This window comes from Pelobates fuscus, chromosome 2, assembly GCF_036172605.1.
Source record: "Pelobates fuscus isolate aPelFus1 chromosome 2, aPelFus1.pri, whole genome shotgun sequence".
Classification (NCBI taxonomy): Eukaryota; Metazoa; Chordata; class Amphibia; order Anura; family Pelobatidae; genus Pelobates; species Pelobates fuscus.
The window spans coordinates 370,950,598-370,964,161 of record NC_086318.1 but is presented as its reverse complement, the minus strand read 5'-3'; the positions used below and the strand labels follow the sequence as shown (position 1 = coordinate 370,964,161).

The following is a 13,564-nucleotide window of genomic DNA, read 5'->3' as shown; positions in this document are numbered from 1 at the left end:
AGTAAGCCTTACTTCAGTAGTGGGGAAAGTGATGGAAACCATGTTAAAGGATAGGATTGTTGAACATCTAAAAACACATGGATTTCAAGACCAGAGACAACATGGGTTTACTTCAGGGAGATCATGCCAAACTAATCTTATTGATTTTTTTGATTCGGTAACTAAAATTATAGATCAGGGTGGTGCAGTAGACATTGCTTACCTAGATTTCAGTAAGGCTTTTGACACTGTTGCACATAGAAGGCTTATCAATAAACTACAATCTTTGAGTTTGGATTCCAATATTGTTGAATGGGTAAGGCAGTGGCTGAGTGACAGGCAACAGAGGGTTGTAGTCAATGGAGTATATTCAAAGCTTGGGCTTGTCACCAGTGGGGTACCTCAGGGATCTGTACTTGGACCCATTCTCTTTAATATTTTTATTAGTGATATTGCAGAAGGTCTTGATGGTAAGGTGTGTCTTTTTGCGGATGATACTAAGATATGTAACAGGGTTGATGTTCCAGGAGGGATAAGCCAAATGGAAAATGATTTAGGTAAACTAGAAAAATGGTCAGAGTTGTGGCAACTGACATTTAATGTGGATAAGTGCAAGATAATGCATCTTGGACGTAAAAACCCAAGGGTAGAGTACAAAATATTTGATAGAGTCCTAACCTCAACATCTGAGGAAAGGGATTTAGGGGTGATTATTTCTGATGACTTAAAGGTAGGCAGACAATGTAATAGAGCAGCAGGAAATGCTAGCAGAATGCTTGGTTGTATAGGGAGAGGTATTAGCAGTAGAAAGAGGGAAGTGCTCATGCCATTGTACAGAACACTGGTGAGACCCCACTTGGAGTACTGTACACAGTACTGGAGACCCTATCTTCAGAAGGATATTGATACCTTAGAGAGAGTTCAAAGAAGGGCTACTAAACTGGTTCATGGATTGCAGGATAAAACTTACCAGGAAAGGTTAAAGGATCTTAACATGTATAGCTTGGAGGAAAGACGAGACAGGGGGGATATGATAGAAACATTTAAATACATAAAGGGAATCAACACAGTAAAGGAGGAGACTATATTTAAACGAAGAAAAACTACCACAACAAGAGGACATAGTCTTAAATTAGAGGGACAAAGGTTTAAAAATAATATCAGGAAGTATTACTTTACTGAGAGGGTAGTGGATGCATGGAATAGCCTTCCAGCTGAAGTGGTAGAGGTTAACACAGTAAAGGAGTTTAAGCATGCGTGGGATAGGCATAAGGCTATCCTAACTATAAGATAAGGCCAGGGACTAATGAAAGTATTTAGAAAACTGGGCAGACTAGATGGGCCGAATGGTTCTTATCTGCCGTCACATTCTATGTTTCTATGTTTCTATGTTTCTCACTATAACAAAAAGACTACCCAATCCCCACTCCCTCAGGTGTAAAGGAATAATAACCCCCTTTTTTCACTTACCTGTTTCCAGCACTGAGGTCACTCAGTCTGGATTGATTTCTCAGTCTAGAGCCACGCGCACATTAGGGCAAAGCGTAATAACGTCCGTGAGAAGCCAGAAGACAGCCACTAGAGGTTTTCTTATTCCTGCAATGTAAACACTGCAGTTTCTCTGAAACTGCAATGTTTTACGTTAAGGGGACAGGGGCACTGCACCTAGACCACTTCAATGAGATGAAGTGTTCTTGGTGCCAATAGTGTCCCTTTAATTTACTATTCAATTAGTTAATGAAAGATTCTCATGTGGATAACTGGATAGCAAAACAGATATTACGGCAATTAATTATTCTGTCAATATCAAGGCCAAATACCTTTCTTGTGTGTGTGTGTGTGGGGGGGGAAGGAGGTGCGGGGGATTTAAATATTTAAAACATGTATCAAGAACCAATCACTGCTTTCCTGTAGTAACACAGCACTTTACCTGCTTAACTTTAGCTATGTCATGGACAAAGCTCTCATCATCCACAAAATCTAACAATTTCTTCAGCTGGCTCAAGTCGGTCACAAAATCCTCTCCAATTTTCTGCAAAGAAAATACAAATTAGGTCTTATCTAGTGTGCTTAGTTATGTCAAAAGTCTGATAACATGCATAAGTCAACATCAACTAACAGTAAACAAAAAGTTTTGTTTGGCTGGGGCACATATTGATGAGGTCGAGGACCCCTTTTCTAATCATTTGTAGTTAGTATAAACAGCAAGTATCTACAAAGAATGCATGATGTGCTTGCTCTGCTCAGGCAGGAATATCATGGAAACAAATGTTAACATGTAAAGTTAAATCCCACTTTAAATGACTATGACCAGCTGTGTGAAAAGCATAGAATGTACTGATACTCTAAGTACAGAATCCTCATTAAAATTCCATCCAGCCAGCGCACATACCAGTAAAGGGACCACATAACAATAAAACAGCACATTCTTTGGGGTTTATGTATTAAGAAGTGAACTGTTCAGCATATAAAACCCCTCTGACAGCCTGGGCTGTGGCAAGACTCCTCACCTCTGCAATGATATCAGCCAGGCCAGGGTTACACAACATTAGCCACCTTCTAGGAGTGATACCATTAGTCTTGTTCTGAAATTTAGTGGACTCCAAGTCATAAAAATCTTTAAAGCTGTAAAATAAAAATAAAATAAAAACTTGAGGCCAAGTTAAATAACGTTGTATCTGCGTGAGACCATACGATATAATTAATTATTTCACTCTCTTGAGTATTTTATATTGATTGGCCATGTGCAATCTGGGACAAAACTCCAAGTTTGCTCTCAAATGACTCATTGCTTGCAGACAATCAGAGCTCATCTGTTGACATGGTTCTATATAATTTGTTTGCACTGTGCTATTTTCTTTTACATTTTGCTATATGTATTATGTTCTGCATGTTTTGTTTGGACACATTTTGCTATTTTTTATCCTTTTTCGGGGCTAAGCTAGAATAGTTTTTTTTTGTGTGGAATGTTGTATTTGTTGAAAGATAGTAGTAATGGAAAATCATTCATTTCTTTCAACAACCAATTTTACTGCAGTGTTTTACACAATTGCACAGTTTTGTAAAATTGGAGAACACTGCATGCTTTGGTAATGGAATAGGGAAAGAGAAACTCAAGTATAAACATACTTTACAGGGTTTAGTATAGAACCATTCACGTGAAGGGCAGCGGGCTGTGTATTTGTTAAAGTATTTCCATTTGGATAATCGTCTGTCTTGTAAAATCCAAGTCTGGGTTAAAAGGGCACCCTTGTCTAAGAAATAACTTAATCTGAAGTACATAAGAGAAAATTAAATGCTCGTTAAAGGACACTCCAGGCACCCAGACCACTTCTGCCCATTGGAGTGGTCTGGGTGCCAACTCCGACTACCCTTAACCCTGCAGCTGTAATTATTGCAGTTTTCATAAACTGCAATAATTACATTGCAGGGTTAACTCCTTCTCTAGTGGCTATCTAATAGACAGCCACTAGAGGGCACTTCCTGGTCTATAGCACAGGTTTTATGACGCTATGTGAGGACCTTCAGCGTCGCTCAATACCCCATAGGAAAGCATTTTCAATGCTTTCCTATGGAGAGGTCTAATGCGCGCGACATATTGGCGGGCATGCGCAATCGGTCTCCCCCGCTGGCGGCCGCGCATGCGCAACCTGTCGCCCCCGCCAAATGACGGTGGGGGAGGAGCCTGGGCAGACTTGAAACCACCGCCGAGGGACATCGGCTGGGGTCTCAGGTAAGTCACTGAAGGGGTTTTCACCCCTTCTGCAACATGGGAGGGGGGACCTGCAGTGCCAGGAAAACGATTTATTTTCCTGGCACTGGACTGTCCCTTTAATGGCCGTTCTATAATATGGCTCTTGTTTTTACAGTCACAATACGATACAAATGAATCTGTCTGGTTTTACAAACTACAGGGAGATTTATTAAAGTGTTCTGTTCTAATAAGTGGTGCAAATATTTAAAAAGGGAAAAATAACCAATGGAATGTGCATGCTGCTTCCAGTGGTTTCCACAGCGATTCCCCCACTTTTAGTACTTTAAATCAAGAGAATACTTTCACCCCAATGTGTCTAAAGCTGTGGTTAATTAATGGCTCTTACTCCAAGCGGCATGTTGGAGATTTTGAGATTTGCAGTTACAATGATCAAGAGCAAATAGTTGGGCATTCCACCCGTTAGAAGGCTAGCATGTTTAAAAATGACACTCAGCACATTCTGTTCCTGTATGTCCACCATGTCTTGTTGCAACTACAGTTTTTTTTTTTTAAACTATATCTAGTGTACAGTGCTGTAGAATATGTTGGTGCTTTATAAATAGCATTCAAGGTGCAGAAGATCTTCTCCCTTGATACATACACTGTATTTTTAACAATTTCTGAGTGAATTCTGGCCACTCCATTCACGGCATGAGACCCGATCACACACAGATGAGCCATGTTAATTCGTTTACAGTCGCCTTCTTCAATAATGGACATCCTTCTAAGACGATCAAAGTCACCAGGATACAAGGCTGCAACTTCCTGGGTGTTGGGAGAAGAGTAAGAAGAAAAACAAAGCATGTAAGACTTTTAGAATGGTGAGGTGATGTCTTATATACTTAGAGACTGGTGACAAATCCCCCGGGTTCCAGCACTTTGCAATTGTGAAATTATTTGCCCTAGCAAAGACCTGACAGAAGAGTTCCCATTAATTGCACTGATGTGTAAACCAGTACAAGCTAGCTACCACCTAATTTTATATGATCTAAGAATACCAAATGTGGGGTTAAGGCCTCAGGGAGATAAAAACAGGAGTTTACCCAATCCCGCTCATCTTAAATAAAGGGAAAGCTCTCCAGCTATCAAATTAGAGCTCCCATAACATCCAGATAACAAATGCTGAGTGAGGCTAATGTGGCCTAATATTTGCAATTCACTTGAATCCTGGCATGTCACACTAATGAATAATACACCTGCCTGGATTTGTAGCTCGGTAACAGTGCCAGCTCTGCCTGCACATTGGATTTATAAATGCTAATTACTAGTGGTAATCTGACAGAAAATTATAATTCAAATTAATAATAATTCAAGCTGAAAAAGATAATAATAAAAAATAAAAAAAACTTGTGCTGAGTTGAGGAGATTTTCATGGTCGGAATGTTCAAACCTTCTCAGACTATTGTCATGTCAGCAAAACATGCAGTTGAGTAAATATACCCCTTGGATTTGACTAGGTTTACACTACAAATAGTGGCCAATTATCAGCTTCATAGCTGCAGGGGAACAACATGGGCCATTTTACTCTAAATAATGTATCTAAATAAATGCTCTTTATCAATGGTAATTGATATAAACAAAATGAAACCAGGCACACGTAAGAGTTATTTAAACTGTGCATGGAAAACCAATAAGGGTCCATATTCCCCTACATAATATATACCTCCCACCCTATTTAGGTCATCGATCCTTCATATTCAATGTGCACATACATTGATATAGAAACATTGTGCTAGCAAAAGTATCAACAAAGTAAATCAATGTAAAGGTTACATTACAACATTCACAGGAGGCCACATCAGAATTTGAAAGCAATCCACTGGGACATACTGCAATGCATCCCAGGTCAAGCAAACTGAGAAATGTGAATGGACAGAGTATCTTATTATATACAATTTACTCCTCCGAGTCCTCAACTGCTATCCATTTTGCACTAGAGTACATACAATTAGAAAATATGGGGATTATACCAGGATTATATGACAGTCTATTGTTTAAAGATAAATTAGGCTAGTCATTAAAGTGTACATTGTCAAGAATTCAAACAGTGTCAGATTTTAGGAAAAGAAAAATCCTTAGATTTTTTTTTTATTTTTTTTCCCACTAGTTTGGTCTAAAATATACAATTCACTTTGCATTGCTGGCAATTCACACTTTATTGAATAGCCCTTTAAATCTTTACACAAGGCTTACATCCAGGTGTTTTTGGTTGATGGCGTAGATAATCTGCAGGTGGCGAGGGAGCAGTTTCTCAAAAAGATGAACAGGCCAGCGCTCCAGGGCTTCGGGTAACACTGTGTGGTTGGTGTATGCACAGGTTCGCTTAGTTACATCCCAGGCCTAGGGAGAAATTGACATTAACACAGTCAGTGGTATTTCACCAGCATTTCCATAGATCTTAATCATTTTAATACCATTCAAAGAATTAAATCATCATGTTTATTTGATGTACTGCAAGATTGCTTCTAAATTTACAATATACAGATTGTTTTAAAAATTTTCCTGCTGTTTGCATGGTTTATTTCAAATCTTCCATTATGTTACTATTTCTGTAATTAGTCTGCAAATTTGGGGTTTCCTGCACATTCATTTTAGCTATTACTAAGGTGTAAACCAGTTATGCAATTCTGAAATTTCCGTCTGAAATTGTAATAGTAAACCCCCTCCAGCTACCTCATCACCTCGGCCAGCGCCGCACTGCTACCGAGACCGCTAGGGATCTCACCGGAGGAAGCTACTAATGGTCTCCCCACCCCCCTCCACCTGTAACACCTCCAGGGGCTCGTTAAGCCCGTCAAGGTAACGGCCCTCGCGGCCACTTAGTTCCACCCTATCCAGGCGGCTGCTTGCTGCTCAGTTCACACATACTCTAGCTGGACTGGGCTCTCACTCCCAACAAGCTTAGCCATCCTTCTTGAGGCAAACTCACATTGCCAATACATGCCCTTATATTTTCACGCATTACTAAACACATATCTTGTTGTTACAATCTTGTTCCGTGGTCATTGCTCAGTCTCAGTCGCTATATAGATGCTATAGGTCGCTAATTTGCGCTGTTCAGAAGGCTGGATAGTTCCTTTGAGTTGTTTTCTTTGTCCCCATTAACAGTTTGATATGATTTTATTGTGGGATCTTACCTATTTAGCCTCATGCAGGGTCAGGTGCATTACACACGGAATTCTATACTGTTATAGAGTATTGAACGCGTTTGTGTCTTACTATTCACCGCTCCAATAACTTTACGTCATTTAGTGTTAACCTGCTGTTATTCACGTTTTATCAATTTAGTAGTCATTCTGTTGTATAGTATTATGTGGGGTCTAACTGCTTGGCTTCTTTAGGGGTTACGTATATGTATAAAGAACCTCTGTACACGCTAGTATGTTGGATATGCCATGTCTTTTACGGCTGTTCTCATACTACTTGTTTCTACCAGGTAATCAGGGAAGTTTGTGGCCATGGTTATGTTCTCAAACAGGTTATTTCCTGGGACTCCCCTAAGCCTGCCTATTATGTTTCTGTTTTCAAACTCTTGTTGACTCTCATCCGTTACAGTAGGCTCTCTTTAAAGGCTTTTTTCTGCTTCTGAGAGCACATCATATTCAGGTACATATTGCCATCTATTTGGCCTGAAGCCAGGCCCAAAGCCAGGTTTTCTTGTATCTACCTTAATCACGTAACCCTGCCCTAGTCACGTGTAGGATTTTTACCTTACACTATCCCTACAATGGTTTATTTATGACTCAGTCACATGTTTATCTATTCTAATTCACATCACCATACACGCCATGACTCGAGTACCTGTCTGCCATGTTGTTAAGTAGTTTTATGTATTTAAGGTACTGACTGGTATATTGCTTTACATTTAGATCCTTCAACTGTATCCGTTAATTGACAAACTAAAAAAGAAAACACTTTTCATGTCTTATCTGGTTTCTTCACCCCTGTTAAGGTATAACGAGGATATTTTATAGTTAGCAAGCACTTACCTTTCATAGGTTAGGTTGCTTATTACAACATCCGAGTCTATATGGTATTCACTAGTCCCTTGAATATATCACCACATAGGTATACTTACCTGCCACGGACCAGTTATATCCCGACAATTCTTGCCTCGTGAGAAGGTAAGTACAACATATAAGCCCATTTCCAAACTACGTCATAGTCATTCCCTTCCATAGCAGGCTTGGAGGCACTGGCTTGAGTTCATTAGTATTCAGTCCATCCAAGGCATCAGCCATTTGATTTTCTTCCCCACCTCACCACGAAGATCCAACCCCGGGCCACTTCATAGTCAGAGCCTCAATAGACTCAACTAGGAGTCATTAGAGAGGGCCTCAACCGAGACGGCCATCCATTTTGTATCTTTTACGTCACGAGAGGCCTACTACTAACTATATATATATATATATATATATATATATATATATATATATATATATATATATTGCTTGCTCCACTGATTTTTATGGGAGTGTAAGGATTGGCTGTAATTTAACATTCATTTATATAATGATATATATATATATATATATATATATATATATACACACACAGTTGCATGAAAATGGACAGATTTCTTTGCAACAATTAGGGATTCATTATAGTCTGAGATAAAACAAAAAAAATGTGTTGGGAAAAATATAAAAAAACTGATTAAAAGCTGGAGGAAAAAAAAAAGTCTCTTCATGTAAATCTTTCCTAGCAAGAAAATCCACCTTGAAAATAATCTACAAATTGCACGGTAGTAAACAGTTTTCCTAGTAAGGCCCTGTAATTCTATTCCAAAGGCTATGTGGCTATATAATTGTTTCATAATGACAACCATGCTCACTAAAATATTAGTTCGCGCATGTATTGTTATATGCCTTTAATTTATCAACTCAAAGTGCTATCATTGCCGGCTTCAGCTCAGGCACATTGCTCTGTATGTGGAATTTGTAGATACGGGTTTAGATAACACATTAATAGCCATCATTATATCACCAAATTACCTTGTCCCAATCCAATTTCTCAACGTCAACCAGGATCCTCATGAGCTCTGGGATGGCAAGGGCAGGATGTGTGTCATTCAGCTGGATGGCAACCTGTTTAACAAAGAGACTGGGTCACAAAATTACTTCCATGTTATGAAATCCATCAGTGTTTTCTAATGAAAGGATGTAAAGCAGGGATCTCAAGCTCTGGTCCCCAAAATGTTGATAGCCTCCAACTCCCAGAAGTCATTGCATGCAATAGATGGCTAAAGAATTGTGGGAGTTGTAGTTCAGAATACAGGAGTATAGTTGGAGGTGCCTTGTTTAAAGTGTGGACAGGATTGGAATTGTGGAATAAATATCCCCTGTGAAGAAAATTGACTTTTATTTGACATTTCCTTCTGTAGTCGTTTGTTTCCCCCATTCACTGTATGAATATTGGATATTAGTTCGGTAGTTTGAAACTACCGAACACTGACCACCCTCCTGGCTCATTAAGTTCAAAAGAACCGTCGATTAAGTGCTCCCTGGGCGGCCGCTGTTCGTATAGCGGAACGCCACGTGGAAAAGAAAACGGCGGCCATCTTGTTCGCACGAGGGGAGTCAGCGGGACTTGGTCGTCGAGTGTCTGGAACTAAAATTGGACACTCAACCTCACGAACCACCGCTGAAACTACTGAACGCCGGCTTCTCCTACTTACCGAACAGCCAGAAGAGCGGCATTCGGTAGTTATGTTCGTGCAGACAAGGGGAACAATTGCTCCTATGAGCCAGGAGGATCCATTCGGTATTTTGCTCGTTTTTCGCCTTGTTCTTAATTGACCGACCGCACACGCTGAATTCGTGGAACTGTTTTGGGCAGGAGCCTCGTGTGTGGTCGGTAAAACATGACTTCCACACTTTTTAAGAACCTCTGAACCGATCTGGGTGAAATTTGGATATGTTTGTCCCCCAGATCGGGGCTGGGGATAACTGGTGGGGAAAGGGGTGTTCTAACTTTTGGGGAAATTGTGTGCCCTTTGCCTGGAGATAATTGATTTATTCCTTAACTTATCTCAATATCTCCCAGGCAGAGGGAAGGCGTGTATTAGTGCAAAACTGTATAATGATTGGTCAATGTATTTGTTTGCTGTGGGAGGTCCTCTTGCAGGAGGATTTCTCATAAAAGCCAGCCTTTTTTCAATAAAGATGATTCCTGTTACACCCTTCATGAAGTCTAGACTCATGTTTGGGGAATATTCTATTTGCTGGTGAGAATCGTCTTGGAAGCTGCATTCATCTCTACTATTCCTCTACCCTCTGCTGTAGCTATAATCACTTATGCTCAGCTGTTAAGTGATCTTTGTGACTATAGTGTCCCTTTAAATAAAACCGTTAATCCGTTACAATTTTTACTAATATTTAAAAAGCACCAATAAATTCCTCCGTGCTGTACAATGGGTGGGATAACAGACAAGTATTTTTTTTTTTTTTGTAAATATAATTTTTATTTCCTGGATATAAGGGGAAAATAAGGTCATTTCTGCATAGACTCGCAGGTCTGTGCAATTTTCAACAACATGTTAGAGTCACAGACAAGTATTTTTAACCAGACGAGTTAGACGCACGGGAACAGAGGGGGTTGAGGGCCAATCCTAGAGAGAGTGGGGTATAATAACACAAAAGGTAAAGGAAGGGTAGAAAAGTAGGTTGCTAGAATAGTCTTCAATGATGGCTTAGTTTTTTTTTTTTTATGACAGATGCAGGAGTGGAGTGGGAGTATCATTTATATAGCCAATGCCTATCGGAGAGGGGCAAGGGTTAGGATAGGGAAAGACCTGCCCCCCCTGCTCCCCAAGAATTTTAAATGTAATTTTAAAGCTCTCTACTGTATGGGATGCCGATGTAGGGACTGACAGAGGGTGGAGATGTGGGAGGTACAGGTGGACAGGAAGATGCAAGCTATGTTTTTGAGATGATAACGGCAGGATTTGGCAATCGACTCGACATGAGGGATGAAGGAGAGGTTCGAGTCAAAGAGAAAAACTAGGCAGTGAGCCTGGGAAATAGAGGTGATGTTAGTTCCATTAACATGGAGAGAGACAGACACGGGAGTAGAAACCTTTGAGTGGGCAAAGGCAAGAAGTTCTGTTTTGGACAGGTTAAGTTTAAGGGAGTGAGAAGCCATCCAGATAGAAATAGCAGAAAAGCAGTCAGAGAAACCAATCAAGAGGGATGGCAAGAGATCAGGAGAGGACAGTTAGATTTGTGTTTCATCCACATAGAAAGGATATTGGAGGCCAGAGAAGACCAAGGACAGAATCGTGGGGAAGAGAGAGTGGTTGCAGAGAAGAGGCAGAGCCAAAGAAACATTGGAACAGTGCTGGAAGACAGAGATTAAGGAGGATGAGATAAAGTTGCTGATGTTCAACAGTGTCAAAGCAGCAGAATGGGCAAGGATAATCAGGAGAGAGTAGTGACCATTGGATTTTGCATAAATTATATCATACTTTGGTCAGAGCCTTTTCGACAGAGACAAACGCGGAATCCAGACTGAAGCGGGTTAAGCCGAGAGTTGGATTGAAGGAAGTTTCTCAATCTCGTGTACACAACTCACTCAAGGATCTTGGATGCAAACAGCGGTCGTGAGATTGAATGGCTAGTTTAGGTTAGGTTGGGCTTTTTAAAAAAATATATATATATTTTTTAAAGAATTGGGGTTACTGTTGCATGCTTGAAAGATGAAGGAAATATACCAGGAGAGGAAGATATTGAATATTTTAGTGAGGAGCAGAGCAAGAGAAGGAGACAGAGTGTTAATTAAATATGAGGGAACAGGAGCAAGGGGACAGGCAGTATGTAGGTTGATGCACATATGTGTAAGCAGCTTGGATGATCAAGAGTGGGTTGTTCATGAACATTTCTGATTTCTTGTAAACGAATGTACAGATTTTATGAGTAAATGTTCGCACTATAAACTATATTGTAGCTATCAGGATGGCTTGGTATCTTTGCTTTGCTGTTATATTGAAGGTTATGATGACAAGCAAAGCAGGAAATGCAAGGTACAGATTAAAAAGCTGCTTCCGTTCTATCTCTGTTGACTGCTGCGAAAATGATAAGCCAGTTTCAAATATCTTTCGGTCGATCATGATAAGAAAAGTGAATATGAGTAAATGGTACAGAATCGTCCTATTATCACAGTATATATAAACTACACAGCACACCAGCTCTCACCACACAATGTATTTGTTGTTTTGTATGCATGATGGAAGTGATGCTTTACATTAGATTGAGTGCTTGTTCCTTGCCATTCCAATTGCAACTCCCATCATACTCTGCCAATGTACACAATACCTGAAACTGCAGAGTCCAACCTACACTTTGATTGGGGTTTCAGTCTTTAGTAGAAAGGACAAGCAATATCCTGGCATCCCAGCTACTATGATTTACAACTCCCATCATTCTTTAGTCAACAGCGACTAAAGCACCAGGATGTATTCTTAATCTGCCCCATTCCAGAACCCCATAGAAAAATAAAATCATGCTTATTTTTCACAAATCTTTATTTTACAAACTGTTCAATAAGCTTCTGAATTTTCTACTCTATAATGCTAATATGATATTTACATTCAGTCATGAAGTTCTGTGTACAAACTGCTAAGCTGCTAAGTAATGCTATAACTTCATTCACAAGATTTCATGGTTTCTTTCCTAATATTTATAATTGGCTACGTCTATTCCCAAATGATCCCTTTGAGACTGCCCAGAAACATATAAAATGTAATGCAGACACCAGAGGGTTCTCCACTAAATCTTGGCAAATTGAAAAGGAGCATTGCAAATCATATTTGAATTGGGTAAACAGCGGACTTGCAGAATGTTTTCAATTAAACCAAAATGTACAATTTTGCGTTTAGTGAAAGCCTCAGAATATACCAAGTACCTCTGAACTCATATAACAGATGTGTTTTATAGTAGCATTATTAAATGTATTTTTGGACTGTGAATATCCCTATGCAGGATTAAAGAATGAATAATAGATCAAGCATTTTACCTTGTCTGGGAATGAATCAAAAGCTGTTCTAACCGGATCCCGACATCCAAACTTGGAAGACTTGAATCGCCTGATTATGTCTTGAAGCGTGGCAGCTACAACAAAGTACTCCTGCTTCAAACGCAACTCTTTACCTTCAAAGAACTAAGACAGAGTAACATATTAGCAGACAATCCCAAAACATTCAGTGTGAAACATCCTGTATATCACCAGGGGCCATTCCATAATAAGCTGTAAAACCACGTTGAAAATCATTGCATGGAAATCACTTTGCACTTGTTGCGTCAAATTTTTTTTTTCTTTACTACAGATAAATAAATAAGCAAGCAGCTAATTTCTAACCTTAGAAAAAGTTAACAGTTCAGCAAACAGAAGGCAACAGTGATCCCCATCCACCAGCTATATACATACAATGGGAGCTGTGAGGCACACTACAGCAAATATAGACCGAGAGGTTCAAGAAAGCCATAATAAACTTCTGCAAGCCAGATGTAAACAAACAGATCTGAACTTCTCGTCGCAGGACAAAATGGTGACAATAATAGATAAACGTTTTTAACGAATCGTCTTTGGTAAGAACACAATGCAGGTCTAATAAATTTAAAAAATAAAATGAAACTAAAATATATATATTTTTTTTTTTTATGTTTTATTTTTAATTTATTAGACCTGCATTGTGCTCTTCTTTATTTTTGCTGTGCAGGTGGGTACAAGGAATCAACAGACGCCACAACAGCGTATTGCAAGATATACATTGGCATAACAGTGGCATGAGAGTCTGCACAAATTTTATAATTTTAACAAGCTTGGTTAAACAGT

The 13,564-nt window shown here is 39.5% G+C and overlaps 1 protein-coding gene across 1 annotated transcript in view; it reads right to left on the bottom strand.

Annotated features, from left to right (window-relative positions):
- The window catches only part of PYGB (glycogen phosphorylase B), a 107,448-nt gene that overhangs the window by 23,096 nt on the left and 70,788 nt on the right, over positions 1–13,564 (bottom strand). Inside the window, exons 8-13 of the mRNA XM_063443707.1 lie at positions 12,746–12,889; positions 8,728–8,820; positions 5,927–6,073; positions 4,335–4,498; positions 2,490–2,604; positions 1,910–2,011 (exon numbers count right to left, since the gene is read on the bottom strand). Coding sequence (XP_063299777.1) covers positions 1,910–2,011; positions 2,490–2,604; positions 4,335–4,498; positions 5,927–6,073; positions 8,728–8,820; positions 12,746–12,889 — 765 coding nt within the window. The remainder of the gene's footprint in view (positions 1–1,909; positions 2,012–2,489; positions 2,605–4,334; positions 4,499–5,926; positions 6,074–8,727; positions 8,821–12,745; positions 12,890–13,564) is intronic.